The sequence below is a fragment of the Malania oleifera genome, chromosome 5, assembly GCF_029873635.1.
Source record: "Malania oleifera isolate guangnan ecotype guangnan chromosome 5, ASM2987363v1, whole genome shotgun sequence".
In the NCBI taxonomy this organism is placed as follows: domain Eukaryota; kingdom Viridiplantae; phylum Streptophyta; class Magnoliopsida; order Santalales; family Ximeniaceae; genus Malania; species Malania oleifera.
Genome location: NC_080421.1, coordinates 69639057 through 69662634, shown reverse-complemented (window position 1 = coordinate 69662634; position 23578 = coordinate 69639057). Strand labels below are relative to the sequence as shown.

Sequence of the window (23578 nt, the reverse complement as noted above, 5' to 3'; positions counted from 1 at the left end):
TAAAATAAAATGCCACTCTTTAACACATGCAACACACTACAAAATTTTTCAACATTTGACTTGAGCTAGGAGTAGTCTCACTGTACTGAACAACAAATCCCTCCCCATCCCACAAAAAAAAAAAAAAAAGGACAAGAAAAAAGGAAAAAGAAACCTCCCTTACCATAAATAAAATAAGAACAAAATTTAGAAATAGACCCAAAACAAAGAAAAAAAAGAAACAGTCTCTGAGAAAAGATGCTTGCCCATGATGATTGCCAAGCAATATGTTTGATAAAACATTGCCATTGCCAGAAACTTTGATTTTTCTGCATAAGTTTTCTCAACTTCTACTCCCCCCCAGAGCTTGGGTCTGAAGATTTTGATTGTCCTCCAACAGACGATCATACTCAAGTAGCAGATCTGCAGATTGTTTCTGGAGGGCAGCAACATGAGCTTCAGCAGTTTCAACCCTTTTGTCCTTGTCTTCACATTCCAACTTTAGGCTCTTCAAGTTTTGTGTTAAATTAACAATTTCCTCTTGCAGCAGCTTCATTTCCTTTGACCTGTGCACGTCCTTTTCACTAAGCTGCGTCTTTTCCTTCTGAAGCTTCTCAACTTCCTTTTTCAAATCTCCTACGGTGCTCCGCAAGCCAACTAGCTTTTGAAGATAATGGTGCAAATAATCAATCACAAATCCAAGAAATAAGGAGAAACCTGCAAGAACAAATCCAGACCTTCAGGGAACCAGTCTGATAGCTATCAGGAAAGTAAAACAGTTCATTTGCACCAATGCCCCAAAATACTTATCCAAAATGACAGCATAAGCCTCCAAAACATGAATTACAAAACTGATAGTTAAACCAGAGAAGAACCCTATTTAATGTAAAGATTAGGCACTCGCAATCACAAAACAATTTCTGAATTTGCTGCCGCATATTCAGCCAAAAAAGGTATAGGATGGAGAGATTGTATCAAACACTTAGATATTACATGCCATCAGACAGGAGGTAGACAAGCAGCTAGAGGTTCGTCTCTTAAAGCAATAGTCGGAACCCAAGAGAAAAGCCCAGTCAGTAGAATTTTGAAAGCCACTTACATGCAGCATCCAATACAACAAAGCTGAGGCTTCTTGGGAAGTGATTGCTTCTCCAATCCCTGTTTTCATTAAGATATTTAGAAGAAAAAAAAAAAAAAAAACCACCACAGGTTTTCTGACCAAATTCTGACTTATTTGGTAAACTATTCTTCAATCTTAAAATAAATAAATAAAAGAAAAAAAAAACAAACTTGATTTAGAATTTATAAATTTGTTTCATAAGAAAGGCCATGCCTCCAATTTAATTCCCATTGATGCATGGAATAGTTTATTCGGAGAGGAGGAAGGGGGTTTAAAATGCCCATGCATATGTCAAGTACAAAACAAACACAATGCAATAACTGACGAAGAAGAAAAGCCATTCCTGATTCTCCAGCCTTATTCCCACATATATAACTGCTAGCAGTAATCAACAATCCAATCCGTAAATTGGCCGTGATGGAATACTATGAGAAATTGGAGAATATAAGTAATAGTTATTCCTTACATATATCCTATCATTTCATCCAATATGCAATAAGAAAGGAATAAACAACCTTAGTCTTCACCTTTAAAATACACCAAATGATGATAGCATGAGACACAAATTTCAAAACACATCTTCCTTCGGTGTCAAAACACTTCTTTTGACTATAAAACAAAATAATATTTGCCCACCAAAGAGAAAAATAAAAGCTAATGATCCAAGATAAAATTTACGGATGACAAAGTTGTCATAAAACTACATCCGATTTGGACACAACGTATCTGTTGGGAGCAATGCATCTCCTTTTTGATAGGTAGAGCTATGAATTTCCTACTAATCAAATGATCCACCATCGAACACTTATCCATCTTCAAGGGTGTCATGGGAATTCAAACTCTGCCAGTCCAGAATGTACCCTTGTGACTATTGGATATCTCTTCAAAATTGGATTTTACTAAGGAAATAGCGTTTACATTTTATCTCCAAATTACTCATATCCAAATCCTTTCATAATCCTCATGATATAGCTTTTGGGAAATGCTACAACACTCTTGAACTTCTAATCAAAATTTTAATAAAAATACCATTACAATGCATAACTTGCCACTCTGAAACACAATCTTTAGGCTTTATCAAAGCATCATTCTTGGCCTCCAAATTGAAAATGTAAAAATATCCATAAGACAGCCATCAAGATTTTAGGGTCGTTTGGTAACAGTTCCAATTTCTGCTTTCTGCTTTCATTGCAGTAAAATGACAAAACAGGCGATGGCAACATTTGTATATATTGTTGATTTTCTGTTGCCAATGTTAGCTTTAAGCTGTTGTGGCAAAATTTGAAAACTAGACTAATGGTTTTTGAGTTGTTTTGTTTGCCACATACTTCGACATCCAAATTCACTTCTGTGGACTAAATCATTGCTCAATTTAGTACAAATTAAAAGCAAAATGATCATGTGAATCTAAATATAATTAAAAATAAAAATTTCCACAAATTTTCTAAAATTTTGAAAAAAATAATAAGCCATTCAAAAAAAATTTTCATCATTTTTCAATTGCCATATACAATAGAATTACTCAGTACTAAAAACAGAATTTGAAAACAAAACAGTTGGTGTATAAAATGATTATAACTCATTTATATTTATAATTATAATAGTTTGATTATTTTCTTATTTGTATTCTTTTGTATTTTCATTAGTTAATCATACTTCTTATTGCTATTTCATTTAAGGACAAAAAATGAACATGCGTTCAATTAGACAAAGAAAATATTATTAAAAACTAAAACCCAGGGTACATGATTTAGAAGACATAGTCCTCCCCAGAAAACTGTAAAAGCAGAAAATCTATAATACAGCAAAGAAAAACAGAAAAAAGTATACAAGTAACCATTATAAAAGCACTGCCCTCCAGTCTCTTATGATGTAGGACAGTGATAGTCCCCAAAAAAATCCAAAAGGGTGCACCCATCAGGAAGTTTCTATCCCATAAAAATCGTGAGCAGGTTGATTGACCCATAAAATTCCTAGCATTCCTCATCCACAAGGTAAAAAGGATGCCAAAAACAGCCGTGCTCCAAAGAGCTCTACCATTTCTACTCTTTCCAAAACCCCTGCAATTACCCAATAGCAACTCTCCCACCTATCCCTAAACTACCACTTCCTCTGCCAATGAGAAAAGGGTGTTCCAAGCTGCCTGCAAGGCCACCAAGCAATGCACAAAAAGATGGGCATTCATTTCATTGCCCTCATGACAGGTGATACACATGACAGGACTTAGAGCCTTATAGGGCCTTCTCCTCAGCAAATCATGTGTGTCACTCCTTTCCAAGATCACAGTTAGACATAAGGCCAATAATTCCCAGGCACCTTAGCCCTCCAAAGAATGTGGTTCCAAGGAAAAAGGTTGAGGTTTTCAAAAGGTGAGAGGAAAGTTATAGAAGTGAACATACTGGAACAATCACGCTCCCACACTCTCCCATCCTCACTAATAGAAGGAATATGCTGGTCCAACAAAGAAAGAAGGATAATGAGCTCATTGACCTCACTTTCATTGAGATTCCTAAAGAAATGGAAATCCCAAGAAGACCCCACCCCCCTCTTCCCCCAAAAAGAAATGAAAGAGACGATGAAAGCATTATGTAGTACTGAAAGCTTAAATAAACAAGGAAACCTTCAGCTCCAACAAAGAACACCCTCTCCCCCCCTCCAGCACCCACACATCCTCCCAAAAACAAGCTTTATGTCATTACCCACTTTAAAGTTTGAAATGAATAAAAGGAAAAAACTTACTAGCTTCCTGGGACGCACATGTCCAGGGACACACGTGAGAGATGATGCCACTACCCGTCATCTTTCAACCGTTCCATTTTGTCCCGTAGTTGCTCTTCATCACCTTATGCAATAGGGAGTCAACTTCCAAAGGAAACCTCCAAAGCCACTTGCCAGTAAGGGAGATGCTTTAGGATACCAGGTTCTCAATGCCCAGGGCCCCCTCTGACTTTGGTCTACTAATCACTTCCTGGCTAACTAAGCCTCAATTTGGGAGCACTTTAAAAAAAAAAAAAAAAAAACAAGACTTATTGCACTTATGACTTAAAATAAGCACTTTTACAAAAAAGTGATGTTTAGCTTGTACTGTAACAAGTATTTATTACAAAGAGTGCTTTTACCAAAACACTATTTTGAGAACTTAAGTGAATTTTGAGAAGTAAAGAAAGATAGCTCTTTGGCCACTTATAAGTGACATAGTTCATGAGCAGAATCAATTTTACAAATATAATAAATTTCAAGGGTAATTTTTTAATTTTAAAAAATATATTAGAAAATAGTCATATATTATTTTATTACGAAATATAATTCAATTTTAGAATGAATAAAAAGAACAATCTATTAATTTAAATTAACATTAAATAAGTTAAAATTTTTAGTTTAGTTATTAATACTATTTGAACATAAATTAATGTGATAATCATATATGACAAATATATATTGATAACAGGATTATTGTTAATTAAAAATAATATTATATTATTTTTACCTAATAGAAAATATTTAAATTTTAATTAAAAATATTTAACATAATTATTGATTAAATTTTAATAAAAAATATTGATATTCTAATTTAAAAGATATTAAAAATAATCATTTATTATTTTATTATATATTATGACATATTAGTTATAAATGAAATATAATTCAATCCTAGGACGAAGAAACATCTACGAACTGAATTAACACTTGTTAAAATTTTCAATTTATAACAAATATATATTGATAACAAGATTATTGTTAATTAAAAATAATATTATATTATTTTTACCTAATAAAAATATTTAAATTTTAATTAAAAATATTTAACATAATTATTGATTAAATTTTTAATAAATTGAAAAAAATCATATATTATTTTACTATGTATTATGACATATTAGTTATTAATGAAATATAATTCAATCCTAGGACAAAGAACCATCTACTAACTGAATTAACACTTAAGTTAAAATTTTTAATTTAATAAATAATATTCTTTTTAACATAAATTAATATGATAAACTTATATTATAAATAATAACATTATTATTAATTAATATAATAATCTCATTATTTTATTTAAAATAAAATATTTTATTGTTAATTAAAAATATGAATCTTTTTAATTTAAATGTATTTTAAAATAATCATATATCATTTTAATACATATTATAACATATTAATTATTGATGAAATACAACAATACAAATTCATATAGCACCAATAATAAGAGTGAATATCCAAATTCCACTTCTTTTAAACACAACCAAACTCAACTTATGACTTCCAACACTTTCCAGTTCAGAACTTCTCCATTAGTGATTCCAAACGATCCTTAGATGGTCTCTTCCATCGTCCCTAGACCCAATCAACCAAAATCAAGCATCAGCCTCTCTAATGTTTTGGCTACTTTTGAGGGGACTCTAAACAAGGAGAGATAATTAATAGGGGCATTGAGAGCGCAGCAGCAATGAGAGTGGTTTTTCATGTGCCTTAGTTTTGGAAATATTAACTAAACATGTTAATTTTCAACTGTTAGTTTCTATTTGTGGTTTTTAGTATTTGTTTCTTCTTTTGTTTCCATAATTTTGACTTGATATTAAATAGCCCCTTGGAAGAGCCAGTCCAACTATTTTCCTTTTCGCTTCATGAGCCAAATACACTTCTGAATGCCGATGCAGATGACAACTAAACAAACAAAAAAATAATGCAAGCATTTAAGGAGGAAAGCCATTACCTGATTCTCCAGTCGCGTCCCAACACACAATTGCTAGCACTGATCAACAATTCAACTTTGTAACATAGATTTCAAGACACCTCTTCCTTAAGTATCAACAAACTTCATCCCAAAAAAAATGAACATATTTTTTGCTAACCCAGCAAAGAGAAAAAAATAAAAATAAAAAGCTAACAAAAGATAAAATTTATGACCAGGCAATTTATCATAAGCTGGCATCCTATATGGGCATAATGCATCTATTGGGTGCCATGCATTTCCTTTTTGATGGGTGGAGCTATGCATTTCCTGCTAATCAAATGATCCACCATCAAACATTTAGCCATCTTCAAGGGTGCCATAGGAATCCAAATTCAACCTGTCCTGAATGCCACTTTGCAACTAGTGGATATCTCTTCAACATGGGATTTCACTGAAATAACATTCACATTTTATCTCCAAATACTCTCTTAATATTCAAGACATAGCTTTCGGGAAAGGCTAAGTTACTCCTAAACCCCTGATCAAAATTTTAATAAAAAGATCACTCCTATACATCACTAGCCATTCCAAAACACAATCCTTCAGTCTTTATCAAGGCAACATTCTTGGCCTCTAAATAATTTTTTTTTTTTTTCAAAAAAGCGAAGGAATCCCAACATTAGGGTAGAATATCCAGAAAACACAAATCCAAAAGTTTAAGGGTTGTTTGGTCCCAGTTCCAGTAACTGTTTTCTGTTTTTGTTGCATTTTAGTAGACAAACAGGCATGTTGTTGGCTTTCTGTTTCCATTGTTGGCTTTTCAACTGTTGTGGCAAAAATTGAAAACCAGATGTTATATTTTAATTTGTTGTGATGTCAGAATGCTTCAACCTGAACTCACTTCAGTGGATTAAATCAATATACTCAATTTAGTAAGAAAATAAAAGCAAAATAACTGTGTGAACTTAAATACAGTTTTTTAGATAACAAATAAAGAAGATTTCATTAGATATGAAAGAATGTACAAAAAGGAGAATGGAAAATCCTCCTATACAAAAATAAATAAAACATAAAAGAGAAAAATAAAAGGAAAAAGAACGAACTAACTAACAAAGCACGCCAATCCCATTAAATGTTAAGAGAATCTCCCTATTTTAAAGCAAGCAGCACCAACACAGCAGAACTAATAAAGCAAGCCAATCCTGTTGAATGTCCCATAACAAAAAGGTATTCAACTTCTTCCCCATAAATATAAGCACCTTACATTCAATGTTACCTAAAATGTGGAATGTTTTGGTTCATGGAACGGAAACTAGATCGCAGTATGGCACATGCTCTAAAATGTGGAAAGTTAGGGGTATACTTAATTAGATATATTCATTAAAAAAGCGTAATGGCACTTGTATATTTTGGAGACGATGTTGCCTGTTTCTAAATCTAGAAGAAATTTTCCCGTGGAATAGATTAATAAAAATAGAAAATAACATAGAAGTATTCAACTTCTTCCCCATTAATGTACGTACCTAACATTCAATGTTGCCTAAAACATCGAATGTTTTGGTTCAAGGAACGGAAACTGGATTGCAGTGCAATACATGCTCTAAAATGTGGCATTTGAGGGGTATACTTAATTAAATATATAGGTGAAAAAATATTTTCTGCTGTGGAATAAATTAATAATAGAAGAAAATAGAATTAAAATGTGATGATTCCCAACTTTACCTGGCAAAAAGTTATGTGAAAAATATTGAACTAAACTTTGGATCATTACTTTTAGCGTTCTGGAACGAAAATGTACCACATTTTGGGACATTTGTACCAATACACGGTTCATTAGGGTGTTGGCATTTTTCTGGTAACTATTCGTTCCAGCCATAATCCCCACACCACAGCAAAAGCCGCACATCTCCATAAAGCAACTCAACTTGGCTTTTATCAAACACGTAAAATAAATAAATAAATAAATGACCAAGAAATTATCCACCATAACCAGACAAACTTAACTTTCTCCCCATAGACCAAAAAAGTTTATTCCACATCTTCAAAAGCAAAGTCAGTCCAAACATATGAGAATCTATTTCTGAACTGTCAAAATATAATGAGCACACATCGGCAAAAAGAGCCTTCGAAGGTCTCCTACTCTGCAACAGATTGTTAATGTTAACATTATTAAGAACAACCAACCAGAGAAAAGCCTCCATTTTTCATGGAATTTTAAATATAGTTAAAATAAAAATATTGAATTTCATCCAGATCTAGTTAAAATAGTCCAACTACTAAAAATATTGAATTACATCCAAAACTATATAAATCCAAATCTGAGACCAAAAATCCATGCTCCCAAAAACAACCTCATTTCACATTTTGAGAGCTTGAATTTGACATCGTTTAGAGTTCAATAAAATTTAATATAATCTTGTATGCAAATATATACAAATTTCAAATCCAAAATTAAAAAACCGTGCATCTAATTCCCAAAAATGAAAATCAAACCAACAAATCACCCAAGGGGGCAGGCCAGTTTGAGACTAAGCCATACGTTTTTAATGTTTTATCAACAATAATAAAGGGCGCAGGTTGAACAGAATCAAATTTAAAACAATGGAAATCAATGTATGACAATAATATTAATACAAACATTTTGAAATCTAAATATCTAAAATTTTAAAAAAATAACAAAAATAGTTTTAAAAATATTTTTAACATTTGTCAATTGTATGTTTAAAAAATGTAATAATTATTTGAAATAATTATAATTATTTTTTGAAAAAAAATAAAGTTGTTTAAAAAATATTTTACCATTTGACAATTGTATATGTAACTAAAAAGTGAGTTCAAACATATAATAATTATGTAAATTATAATTTTTTTATAATAATATTTTTTTTTAATTTTTATTCTTTAGCATTTCCATTATTTAATCATATTTTTTTATTGTTATTTGGACAAAACTGAACATGCATTCAATTTGGTCTTTAACTTGTTTAAGCTCTAGAAATATTAACCAAATAAGTTGTTAATTTTCAATTTGGTCTTTAACTTGTTTTCTATTTCTGGTTTTAGACTTTTAGTTTTTCCATTCCTATTTTTCTTTCCATAATACTTGACAGTGAAACTAAATGGCCCCTTAGATGACTAGTTTACCGATTCTCATTTTTTCTTCAGGTACTAGAGAAGCCTTTGAAAAGTTCGTGTATATAATTGATTGATCTAACCAAGAAAGAAAATGTTTACTCTATAATAATCTGTGTATGGCGACTGGCAAGACAAGCATATTACCTATACATTTTCCAAATTTATATTATTCTAGAATGATGTCTTTCCATCCTCAGTATGTTTTTTACATTGTAAATTTTTTTGACTCTGGGCATAGCAACATTAGCAAATTTCTACTGAATTTTATTTATTCTATGCGGGGTGGACCACAAAATTGTTACCCTTCATGGTGTGGGTTCGACCCCATTACATTACACGGCACCTCCTTTGGAGATGGCAAAACTTTACAGGAAGTTTTCATTCCTTATCTTCAGCATGTATCCAGTAATGATACACAGGACATAAGAAATTAATTGCTATCAATATAAATGTGCATGTGAAAATGCAAATAACATCACAAAGCATCAGCAATTCCTAACACAGAAGAAGTATATGTAGTAACACGAAATAAAAAAATATAAAGGTAATCATCAGATGCTTCCCCTGGGGAAGTATCTAAGCCTTGGAATCAATCTACATAAGCCATATGAATTTTAGTGAGATACCAGATGATATTTGCTACTAAGTTCTTTATAGATACCGCACAAGTAGTTGAGCATCATCAATTTTTCAGTTAAGCAGCTCACAGCCACCAGCAAAATCGAGGAAACAGAGCATTAACATTCAAGACCTATCTCTGACACGTAAAAATCAACGCCACAAAGTTCCCCCACATGCATGCTCTCAAAATTTGTTGTCAAGCACCATATAACCACATTTTTAGAAAGGTGTATTTTCTAGTTCAACAAATAAACACAAATTGCAAAATCAAATAGAGGCATGCTAGCATCAAGGTCAGCTTGGCCATGACCATTTTGGTCACAAATTCTTTTGTCACAATAAGACATCAAAGAAAGGGCAACATCAATGGATGTCCCATCAAACGGGACCTGCCAAAGAGTTCTCCTTTGGAAAGAACAGCAAGAAGGGAGGAAAAAAAATATTTAAAAATAAAATAACCCAAAATTTTCGGTCCAGAGAAAAAAATAATTTTAACAGACCAGCCAACTATTTTATGTATGAAGTATTGATGACAAAAATACTCCTAAAACAATAAGATAATAATACCCTACAGTCTAAACCACATTCTGCTGCTGCTTTAACACTCTCCCTTAAAATGTGTGAGTGTGTGTGTGTGTGTGGGGGGGGGGGGGGGGTGTGGTTAGGGGCTATGGGTTGCATAAATATCACCCAACCCCTGCTTGGCACAACAATCAGAGAATACAGGTCTAAACAAGGTGAGCACATCTCCCATCAAGTTACAGGATTTGACAAACAATCCACAAGCTTCTTTATCACAGACTCTCTCACAAAATAAGGGTCAACCCTGATTTGTTCCAGCCGCAAAGAGAACACTGGCAACATAGACAGCAGGTTGATTATCACAAAACATGTTCATGGGATTCCTTAGTTGATCACTATCATAAGAGGCCTCAACGCAGTAACTCACAACTTGTATGTGCCATAGGTAAGTGTTCTCCAGCACTGAATCTTGCCATAATAATTGGTTTCTTACTTCTTCAGGAGGCAATATTACTGGCTATGCCCACAAAGACACATTACCCTGCAGTCAATCTCCCATCCTGAACCGAACCAATCAAGCCACATCAGAGTACCCCACCACATCAAAGCTCCACCAGCACTGTACATCCTCTTTATCAGAAGAGCTCTTGACCCTACAAACGGCATCCCAATGTGGCTGCTCAGGATTCTTCATAAACTCAAAATATGAATCATAAAACATACGTCACACATCAACTTTCCAACCAACTTCCTGTGACAATCATTGTCTTCTAATTAAGTCTATAGTCAAACTGTTTTGAGATAAATTTAAGCTTTTGCTACACTTGACAACCTCAATACCAAAGAAATAACAAAGGATGCATATCACTGATTTGGAACTGCTTCTGAAGCTGACCACTGGCATATGCAATTCCCTTTGGATCTAGGCATAATGTATCATCAACTTATACAACCATGAGCACCACTGTCTCATCGCCACTGACAAAGAGTAATCAGAATAACAAAGTACAAAGCCACACACAAAAACATTTGCTAAATTTTTTTAACCTTAGCAACTAAATCCCTTGCTGCACTCAGCCAAGAGGTAGCTTCATGTACACCTCTTCCTCCATTTCCCAATACATGAATGCATTTAACATCCAACTAGTACAAGGGCCACTCATACTTAATTAGGAAGGAGATCAGAACCTGAAATGAATTCAACCAAGCCAAAGAAGAGGACGTTTCAAAGTAATCCACATCATAACCATAAATCTAAGCACACCTGTTCAATATGTGTCTCTGGGTCTATGTATGTGCATGTGTGTACAAAAAATTACCAAATAACCAAAAATCAGACCAAAACTGAACCATTTAACATTTCAGTACAGTTTTTCGATTTTGGTGTTCGGTTTCGATTTCTCAATTCAAAAAACCGATTTTCAGTTTCATTTTCAGTTATATAGGAAAAACAAACCCCCAAAAAATAAAAAATAAAAACCAAATAAACTGAAATATATGTTTTAAACTTTTACCTATAATTTTGGCCCACTATATAACTCTCAATTATTAACTTCATAATACTCAATTATTAAAGACTAAGTTTACTGAAGTTAATATATACACCAATACAGTTACAGCAGAAGATTGAGAAGGGTCGGGGACATTTTATACAAGAGGATGAGGGCACTTCTCCAATCTTTTATCCACGTGGGACAAGATTCTCAAGAGGAATGAGGATGCCCCTCCCTCCATTGCCTAGCCTTCACACCTTCAGGCTTGATGCCATTGATCCACAATGGTTGCCATCAAATTTTGGGGAACCTTCTCCGGTTATAAAAGCAGGTCTCCTACCTCAAACAAAGCACTCCACTTGGGCCGCAGTAGGATTAAATTGTTGCTTGGCCCACCCTTTTTAAGGCCCATTGAACTTCTGAATTGGGCCGGTTGCAATAAGCAATTTAGTTTCAGTCCAATTCAGTTAGTAACTGAAAACCGGACCAAAGAACCGTAGTTTTCTTTCACTGAACCATCAGTTAACAATTCGGTAGTGGTTTGCAATTATAGGAACCAATCAGCTTCAGTTCGGTGTTTAGTTTAACCCAAAACCAAACCGATAAAAACCAAGTGCACCCCTGCGCATGTGTATATTCTAGTAATCTGTTTGGATTTTTCCCTTCACTTTTTTCCCTTTTTATCCAACTATCTTCATTCCCCTTCTCTCTAGGAGATGACTCAACCTCCCTCTTTAATGTCCTTCAGCACTTTCCAATAAATTTCATCACTTACCCAAAAGAATTAAGGAAGAAGTTTCTTTTGAAATTCCCTTATAAATATATGTATTGAATGACTGTTAAAACATCATCTATACATTTAAGGACCAACTGTTCTCAAACCTCTAAATTAGCAAAACTAACCCTATTTCCTTCTTGACTTCAGTAAAAGTCTGAACAAAGTAATGAACTACTCAACTGCCACTACAATACCCTTTCTCCACACCTTTCGATGCAAGTCGCCTATATTGTGTGTGCCCCCCCCCCCCCTCAAGTATACATTCCAATCCTTTTTTATTAAAAAATTATATTTAATTAAAGAAACAAGGAGAATAAGAAATCCTCAGAACAGATGTATAAGAAAAACGCAAAAAATTAATTAAATCAGAAGAACACAGCCTACCAATCTCACTGTATATCTCAGAAGCACGTCCCTTTAAAACAGCTTGATGCAAAAGACCAAAGCAAAGCCAAACAGAAAATACTACCCAGAACATAGTTGTCAGATTGAGATTTGAATCGTGAATTGAAATCCCAATTTCACAAACCAAGAATTGAATCAAATTGTGTGATTTGGTGCAAAATTTTAAAAATTGATTCCTAATGATTTGCATATGTGTAATACAAGTAAAATAGTAAAATACATTGAAATTTCAACAGATATGGATCATCCAAGCTGATAATTGGAATGGCGTTTGCCTTCAAAGCAAGTTTTGTAGGTCTAAACCCTACCATGATCTATTGATATAAAAAGGAAAACTAGCCATATAAGCAAGATATGCCATGAAAAAAACATATACCATGATCTAAACATTCCACCTCTATCAAGTATCAAGTTAAGCTAGTTTCTATGAAACTATAACACTTGTTATATGACTCGAAACTAGAACACTAAGTCTAAGAGTTCAATATACACTAATAAGTTGGATAAGGACACAAAAAATTTTAAAAAATTGAACTTCATATATACCATGATCTAAACATTCCACCTCTATCAAGTATCAAGTTAAGCTAGTTTCTATGAAACTATAACACTTGTTATATGACTCAAAACTAGAACACTAAGTCTAAGAGTTCAATATACACTAATAAGTCAGATAAGGACACAAAAAATTTTAAAAAATTGAACTTCATACTTATGGTGTTAAGTTTACATGTTTAACAAAAAAAAATTCATGCGCACACTCTCTTTAAAAAACCATTAGGAGGAAACAAGAAAAACTTAATAAATTGAACTTGATGGTTTTTAAGGGAATAAATCAATGAAAAAACAATAAAATTTTGAACTATATGGTCTTTAATAAGAAAAGTCATTTTTAAAGCATGGGATTGCTCTAATAACTAAAACGGAAAGTAAATAAAAAACATAAACAGAACTTACTAAAATATAATAACAAAAAACCAGAGGAGTGGAGAGGGCATAGTGCCAACCAAAAGCTCACCCACCTTAGTTGACTTTGGTGTTCTTCTCAAGACAGGTTTCCTTCTCTAACTCTGGTTTTCTTCTAATTTTATGGTATGGCAGAAATAAGAGGTGCAGAATGAGAGGGCCAACAAACGTCTTTCTTCTCTCTTGGAGGACAAAACTCATGTAAATAGCAAACAATGTTTTAAAAGGGGAAGGCGTAAGGCGAGGCGTTTTAACCCTTCATAAGCCATAAGGCATTGGCATAAGCCCTTTTTTTTTTTTTTTAAAGATAAAAATATGTAAATAAATATATGTATTGTAAAAATAAAGAAAAAATTAAGAAAACCACAAATATAACGTAAAAAACAAAAATTAGATATACTTTGCAAACTACTTGTTGGCCATTCAAAAATTGGTAACTTGAGCACATGACTTAAATCATAACAAGATAGCTATACTAATATAAAGTTCAAACTATTTTCATGATCTAAGATACAACTCTCAGTTATTTTGGAAAACTTGAGGTTCAAGAATTTTAAAAATCAACTCATATTATGACATTACTTTTATATAAATATGTGTCAAAATTTTCTAACTAATTATAACTTGAGAATCACACACCCAAAATGTGTAAGCCTCAATTTAAAAAGGAGCAAAAGGCATGCCTTTTTGTAAAAATGTGTAAGCCCTAGCAAGTACTACGTTAGCCTTTTTGGAATTTGGTATTTTAGATTGAACCTTAAGGCATTTTAGGCATGCCTTGCCTTGAGGCAAGCCTCAATTGAGCCTTTTAAAAAACTGATATCAATTCGATTCTATTCACCAATTCACGAGGTAAATCATAAGATTCACCTCAATTCACTGCCTTCTGTGATTCCCCCACGCGATTCCAAGTTTTAACCAATTTATGCCTTTCGATGTGAATTGTATGATTGAAACTAAGAATCGTACAATTCTAACAACTATGCCCCAGAGCAAAGAACAAGCCATCTTGGGCATCCCCAGGCCGCAAGGCTCCCCGCTTCGTGAGGGTAAGGGGAGGGTCGTCACAGTGTACACAGCCTTACACCTACTTTTATATAGAGAGGTTGTTTCCTTGCACTCGAACCCATAACCAACTGGTCACAAAGGAGTAACCTTATCATTGATCCAAGGCTCACCCTCAAAGAACAAGCCATCTTCTTCCCCATAAATACACAAGCATTTGATTCCAACCAAATACCCCACAACAATGCAAAAAGTACCACATCTCCACAAGGCAGAGCCATCTCCACTTCTACCAAAAACAATAAAGGAAAAAACCAACAAATCCACTGCTATTTCTAGACCAACCACATATTATGCTAAATAGAGTCACTCACTAAACACATAATTTATGGCATTTAAACAAAGAGTCATGAAGACTTAGAGAGAGCAGATAGTAGTGAATCATCCTTTTGCCCCAATTTTCTTACAATTTGCAATGTAATGAGCCATCTCCACAAGGCAGAGCCATTTCCACTTCTATCAAAGGCAGTAACGGAAATAGCCAACAAATCCTCCGCTATTTTCGGACCAACCACAAATTATGCAAAATAGAGTCACTCACTAAACACATAATTCATGGCATTTAAACCAAGAGTCATGAAGACTTAGAGAGAGCAGATAGTTGTGAATCATCCTTTTGCCCCAATTTTCTTACAGTTTGCAATGTAATGAGCAGGTTCTTTGCAACTTAGTAGGCACGGGACATAATTAGATCCTAGAATACAATTGTAGTAGAATTGCAAACAATACCCGAAAAAATGAAAACAGATCACATCCCAAAAGAAAGATCTGAATAAGACATGAGAATTTCATAGAACCAAGCCTTATGACCAGGTGGAGTCAGCTATATGAATAATTTTCCATCATCTGCACGATCTAGGGCAATATCCTCTGACAAGAATTTCAAAACAATTAAACATATAATTTCAAGCCATATATTTATACGCAGACTTATTCCAGAACTGGAAATCAGTGCATCCAGACAGAAAATCCTAGAAAGCAAAATCCATCTATTTATGGACAAGGTAAACAAGTTCAATCAAATATATAAAGGCCCAAACTAGCATTAGCAATAGGCTGAATCTTGATCCCAGCACCTTAAATTTAAATATAAAATTAGAAAAATCAAATGCTGCACAAGCAAGTTTGAAGATGTGACTCCAAATGGACCTATCATTTGACAACAATTGTTCCACCTCTTTAAAACTCACCAAGATACAAGTGACATGACACTTTATATTGTAGAACATTTATGCGTGTTTCATACGATTGGTTCATTTAAGATGACTGCATATTCAAGAAGAAAGTGTGAGACGCACAAGAAATTAGAGAAGCAGCTGCAGGAGAAGAGTCGTCCACAGGTCTCACCCAGTAAACTGATCATGGAATATAACAAATCTCCAAAAGCATTCACATCACATATGATTAGGTACTGTAAATTAACAGCGAAGAAAGGTAATTATCAAGCAAACAATGACATCAAATTGCACATAAGCATAAAAATAGGAAAAAAAAAACATTATTGAACAGGCTGCTGAAGGTCATTACCTTGCTGATTTACTCTTCATTGTATTTCATATCATCTTGTAGGGAATATGCAATTAGGATTTTTGGCACATAGATTGTCAAAAGATTAAGATTCATTGACGCAGCAACTAAGGGCCGTTTGGTACCACTGTCAAAAATTAGAGAAACAAAAACCAGAAACGAAAACCAAAAACTAGAAACCGAAACTAAAAACTACAAACCAGTAACCTGTTTGGTTATCATTTATAAAACTAATACAAATTAAAAACTTAATTAAAAAAATGCTTGTTTTCATCTTTAAATCAAAATATTATAAAAATATCTTGTTTTCGTCTTTAAATCAAAATATTATAAAAATATGACTAAAATAATAAAATTACAAATAATACACATTAAAAATTTTACTATAAAAAAAAATTTATTATAATTATTTTACTTAATTGTTCTACTTTCAAAATTTACTTTACAATAAAAATTTTATTGGACATAACAAGTGAAAAATAGCATAAGTATTTTGTAATTGACTTTATTATTATTTTTTTGAAATTTATGCATATTTTATTTCAATTATATTTAAGTTCATATGATCATTTAATTTTTATTTTAATTTAAAAGTGTATAAAATGAATGATTTAATCGAAAAAAACTATTTCTCAATATTAAAATTTCTAGCAACAGGTTGCCAAAACAACTGAAAACCACAAAATCTGGTTTTCAATTTTTTGGCAAACAACTTAAAACTGATAACGAAAACAAAAAACTAACAACTGAAACAAACGCATTTTTAAAATATGTTTTTTCACTATGGAGAAACAAAAACAGAAAACAGAAAACAACAACAATACCAAACAGGCCCTAAAATAATAGTTGGATGTCAAAAATATAGCAGCATCCTTATTAACACAGGAGGAAAACTGCTTTTTGATTCAACATACAATACAATAAGCACATACAATCAATTTTATATGCATAACTGCTAATACTACGTGGAGATAAGTGTCATAAGAATTCTTTAAGAAAAATAATAATAATAAACAAAACAAAAAGACTGAAAGGTCACCCACGTTTTTTCTCTTGGTGGTATTCAAGTCTAGGGGGTGGTTTCTCTTACTGGGAAGAATTCACTTCCTCTGCCTCCCTTCCCCCCCTCCCCCACCTCCTTCTTTTTTCCTCCTTTATCTATTTTTTTCTCTTGTTCCCTCATGATAACACCACAGATCAAAAGGCAGATTTTTCGGTGATGTAAAGGCAAAGCAAAATTCAGGATCTGGGCCAAAAAGGAGTGTGCATTTAAGCTTGCATAATAATCAATTGCAACTCGAGCACTCCACTAAACCTCATCCAAACTTATTTGTGGTCACATCAACCATGCAAATCCCATATTGTCAACCCATCCAGGGCCATAGCTCCACTTTAATGGGAGACCCATCACCCATGTCATTTGCAGATATAGGAGAAAAAATTTTCTACAAGAAAAACATCACATGAAAGCCTTCTTGCTGGTAAATGATTGTTACTATAAAAGAAACCAGAAAATGAAGCAAGTTAACACCCTAAAACCAACAGAAAAATTTTAAATCAACTTGAACACCCCTCAAAACGAGGATAATAATCAAACATAATTATAGAGGAGGTGTTCTTGAAATAGTGCAAGAGACAATATTTCAAACAAGTAATGAAAAGAAGTGGAGAAAAGGCCAGGGGAGGAGAATTGGCCATGTAGGTAGAGGAAAATTCGGTGATCTAAGGATGAGAATGCGCACTTGGGGAGACATGAGAGAAACAAAATGTTTATGGGAGGATACAGTAATGGCGTAAAGATGCTGATATGTGGAATTTGGAAAAAAAAAAAAATGTCTTTCAGATAGAGAAAGTGTCAGCCAAAAGACTTAACAAATGAGAATAGTCAGAAGGACTTTACTAATCAAAATAATATAGTTATGCCCAGAAGGATGGGCCACTCCAATAGGAAAACAGCATGTGATATTTTGTCTACAAAGTAATGTTGACTAGGTATCTTGTCAGCTCACCGGCACAATGACATTGTAATTCTAGGTGAGGGAAACAAAAAATTAGCATTTGTCACATGTAAGAAATGCTGGACATTCAACTTCTCAATGAGCAAGTTAAAGAGATTGGCTCCACTTAACTAACCTCGGTTTAGCCCGACCAAGTCAAACCACTTAAAATCATTCCACAAATTCTCAATTAAGCATGATCCTGCTATGTATCCCATAATTCATTTACACAGCGATCTCCAATTGTTGTAATATCACTGATTCATCTCATCAATTTCCTACTCCAATTCCTTGACTAACAATGGAAAATAATAAGACACATAGTTTAATGTCGCACATGTCATCTAAGTGGAATAGAATCGGTTAATAATGATAATAAATGGTGAGAAACTGCAATTCAGGAAGTGGTCTTCCAAAATGACAAGAACCTTAGCAGTCTCACCAACATAAAGAGCTACAAGCCTCTTACTATCTTATGCAATAGTATAAAATATACCACTAAGGTGGTAGCCTAGTTGGTACAAGTTGATCTTCCATGTCTCTAAAGTCAAGGTTTGAGTCAGACGTAGGTCGAAACCATGTGCGAGAGTGGTTCTTGACCTTGGAAAATGCAGAGGAGTTCTAGACCACTAGAGCTTCGGTGGAGCTGTGGTGATGGTCCTAGTCCTCGAGTTGGGTAGCTATGGCTCAATTCAAACATTCCGCAATATAAGGGAGCCCCTATGGTAATGCCCTGGGGGGTTTGCTATGCTAGTCTCCTCTTGCCTCCCTTTTACCAAGGAAAAAAAAATAGTATAAAATATAAATAGATAACAATATATTCATCAAGAGTCCATAGTGGTTCCACCAGTATAACCAAATGAGTAATCCCTCTAAATTCCACGATTAAAAATAATTGTGATCCTTGAAATACCCAACCATCAACAAATAAGAAGAGGATTCCTTTATTATTCTATGATTGATGAAACCATGTTTAGAAAAAATTATTCTGCCAAAGGCTCTCATGCAAAGAACAAAATATTTACCAGTTAAGAGCTCATACTCATGCAAGCAACTGATCCACCCATATCAATAATCACAATCCATTCAGCTCTTGGACATAAGTCATGAGCATGATTGCTGAAGTCCTCTATCACATATGAGAAGAAAAGACTTCACTGTGCTAACCATTGATGGAATGGAAACATAACATGGGGAAGATCAAACTTCACTGAAAACTCTCATATTCCACAAACAAACTTCAATGTCATGTCCTCTAATGAATCTTGCTGAAAATATTAATTAGTAAAAGCCTAGATACTCTTAGAGAAGCAAACACTTTGGTAACTAGAAATACCAAAAACTTCCTCCTTGCTCTAAAAGGAATACGTTAAAACTTTCCTTCAATCCTTTAGCAATGGAAACCGAAAGCGAACGATGAGCAATTGTCACCAACACAAGCACTCCTCTTTATTTTTTGCAAAACTATAGGTAGTCTAGTTATTCTGATTACCTCAACCAAGTTCTTCCTTGCCTTCCACTTCCAACAGTGCTAGTCTTTTATCATTTTAAACACTCAAAATCTAATGACCTAGCATCAAGAATATATTTTGAAAAAGGGTCAAAATGTTTAAGACAAAGAACTCATCATATTGGGTTCAAAACAAGCTTTGCTTGAAAATCTACCTATGCAGTCCTAAAACATATTTCACATAGATTCTTATTACGTGAATGCAAAAACCTCATCGTAAATTTTTGCGGGGCAATATTCTACATTCCATAAGGAGAAATTCCCCAGATTGTGTTTCCACCCCTCTTCTAACATTCCAAACTAATAATAATAATAATAATAACTAGAACAAGCTCATCCTCCTCTAGAGACTCCGGACTGGAACCACACAAAAAACAGAATACTTTCGAAAGGAAAATTTAAAAGACAAGAATTGTCTTCTAGAAAAAGAAAGATTTATAGTAGCAAATTTCATATATTCAACATGCGCATCATAATTCTCCCCATAGTTGAGTAACTAAAACCATTTCCCAAAAAAAGCAAAATCTTAAACAATATACATACGCTCACAAAATTCAGTGACAATTCAGTAATCAAAATAAAAGAAAGATTTATAGTAGCAAATTTCATATATTCAACATGCGCATCATAATTCTCCCCATAGTTGAGTAACTAAAACCATTTCCCAAAAAAAGCAAAATCTTAACACAATATACATACGCTCACAAAATTCAGTGACGATACAGTAATCAAAATTATAACTCACCAAGTCACCAATGTTTCAATGAAGAATAAAAAAAAAACACAAAAGCAATCCATATTTGGATGTGGCATTTAAGATTCAAAAAGTATACACACACGCGCGCATCAGAAAAACAGAAAGATATTACAAAATCTAACCAATGAGCGAAGCTTCTAGCAAGTGGGTCCTCCAGAGAACCTGATCCATGGGGGTCATTGTACCTAGCTTGGAACCCTTGTTCTGAATCTTAAGAATGCTCCAAACACTCGAGAAGAGAATCACGGACATGGTACAAGCAATAGTTTTAACGTAAGCTGGGCCCTTTCCCATCTTCACCTGATCCAAGCCTCTCATTACCAGCTCTCTCAGCGGCCCAATCTTCACCATTAGAAACAAGGCTACCACACCTTCAGCTAAAAGAACCAAGAACAATAGCTGGATCATCTTTTCCCGCAAAGAGACAGACCCGACTTGCTGAACCGCTAAAAGGCCTTCATTTTTCTTACACGGGTGTTATCTCTCCAATAAAACCCAAAACAAATCAGGGTTTAAATCAGGGTTTAAGACTACAGATGGATATTTCTAGCAGTACACAGAAATGAAGTCCTGGTGAAACCCGATTCTTCTTTTCATGTTACCAAGAACAAACAGTTGGAGCACAACCAGCGCGCTGTAATTTTTAAAAATTGTTCATCTTCTAGAATGAAACGGGGCACTGATTTTCATTAAAAAAAAAAAAAATGAGTAATCACTCACTTTTTTCCCTTTCTGATAAAAAATGAAAACCTGCTTCAGAAATCAAGTTCTTCTTTCAAAATACAAGGATTAAGGCCATAGATCTGAGGCTTCACCCCGTGAATTCAGAAAGAAAGAAGCTTTTTAGCAGAGACCCATTTGGCCTTTCATGCAAATATTCTGTAAGCAGGGGTGGTTTTGGGCTTTGCCGGATGGGTTTACACGTCGATTGACTTCAAGGCCAAAAGGGTTAAAAAGAACGTGCAAATGGTTTACAGTGAAAAGCCAAAACCCTAAAATGGCGAGCGTGGACGAAAGCACTTGGGAGTTGTGAGCGTGGGAGTGAAGCCAGTGAGTTCCCGAGAGTGTGAACAGTGGCGGAGATGATTGTGTTTGTGGTCTGCTGCTCGATTGAGAACAGGGACGGCGGGTGCGCGTGGGGTTTGCGATTCAAGACTTGTGCCAGCTTTACTTTCATTTGCATTTTGCCATGGAGTAGCACTGATTTTTAAGCTCCAGAACGAGCCTGCCCATTTGGTTTGCAACATAAAATTAAAGTAGGAAATTAATTGAGGAAGGAATGGAATTACTTTTGATTACTATTTCTTTATTTAATTAGCAACATGCAATGACGGTTAGGATCCAGTTTAAATTTATTTACAACATTCTTCAATGGCTTTTATATTGGAATGAAAATTCATTCATTTTTCTACAAAAACTCTTAATACGTAATTTTTAAATTTTTTATTGTTATTTTTATTTCATAATAGTGATTTTATAGTGTTAATGTTATTTTTCATTGTTGTTATTATTATTTTTTGTTTTTTATCCTGAGAATAATAATTATTTTTTCCTTTTCATTATTATAAAGTATTTTTGTATTACTATTTTTATAGTACTAAATATTATTGTCATTGTAATTATTATTAATTGTCATTATTATTTTTTTATTATTTTTAGAATAATTATTGTCCTTCAAATAGAAAAATTATTATTTTTGAATTTTCTATTATTGTTTTTCTTGTTTCTATTATTATTTTAATAGTGATAATCATTCTGATTTTTTTTTTTTGTTGTTATAGTAATTATTTTTAGTTGTCATTGTTTTATAATAATAATAATAATAATAACAATTATTATTATTATTATTATTATTATTTGTTGCTTTTGTTTGGTTATTATTTTTATAATAGTGATTATTATTATGTAATTTTTATTACAATTATTATTTTTATAATTATTATTATTATCATCAAAAAATGATTATTATTTTTGCCTATTTTAGTATAATTGTTCTTATTGTTATTATTATTTAACAATAATAAATATTATTTTTATTATAATTATTATTAGTTATTATTTTTATTATTTTTGTAATAATGATTATACTTAAAATAATTATTATTTTGGTCCTTTCTATTATTAATATTGTTCTTGTAATAATAAATAGTAGTATTGCAATTATTATTAGTTGTTAATATTTTTATTATAATAGTAATTGTAATTAGTATTATTAGCATTTTTTGTTATTTTTTGAATATTTTTTATTATAAAATGAGTCTAATTCCATGTAAAAAAAAAAATCAATCCCAGACAACAAAGGTGGTTGTTTATTAATTTTACTTGACTCTCCTTTTTTGTAATTATTATTTTTAACTTCTAACTTTTCTTCCAAAAGATTTTTCATCCTTGTTGTTTGGTTTGCAAGTGATTGTAACATTTGATTGACTTAATTATTCTAACTAACTAATGAAGAGACTTTTAAGTATAGAAGATTTAAAAGTCTTTAGGTCAAAATATGATAGGATTCATATTGGAATGGTCTAAGTAGGATTATTTTCATTAACAATAGCAAATCTTAACAAGTCAGTCTGTGTCTTACTTAGAGATACAAGACATCATGAGTTTAATGATTCCTTATTAGTAATGTCAGAATCAAATATAGCCGAAAGTCCAATATACTTTGAATGTTATCCAAATATTAGGGCAAATCTTCATGATGAATCAATTTACAAGTTATTAACATTAGATATCCAAACAAAGAACTATAACATGGATTCAAGATCATCAAATTTAGAAATGATTTATAGAGTTTACTACAAAGTAACAGCTTCAACAGTTTTTCCAAATGCAATAAAAGAAAGTCCAAAAGGTGAGACTCTTTTATTACAAGCTAGTAATGAAAGAACCACGTTGGTATCTTAACCAAAGAAACTTTTTTAGCATGAGATTCAAATTCGGGGAGAATGAGAGTTTGACAATCTTAATGAAAATGCTGATAAAAAAATTAGAAGTGTTCAAAAGACAATTGTTACATGTATTAGTC

At 33.0% G+C, this 23578-nt stretch overlaps 1 protein-coding gene across 1 annotated transcript; it reads right to left on the bottom strand.

Annotated features, from left to right (window-relative positions):
• On the bottom strand, nt 1–21784 carry LOC131155603 (uncharacterized). Its single transcript, XM_058108849.1, has 2 exons — nt 20676–21784; nt 1–696 (listed from the first exon to the last, which is right to left on the bottom strand). Exons 1-2 carry the CDS (start codon nt 20959–20961, stop codon nt 323–325), a joined length of 660 nt encoding a protein of 219 aa, XP_057964832.1. The 5' UTR covers nt 20962–21784; the 3' UTR covers nt 1–322.
• Between the last annotated feature and the right edge of the window lie 1794 nt (nt 21785–23578).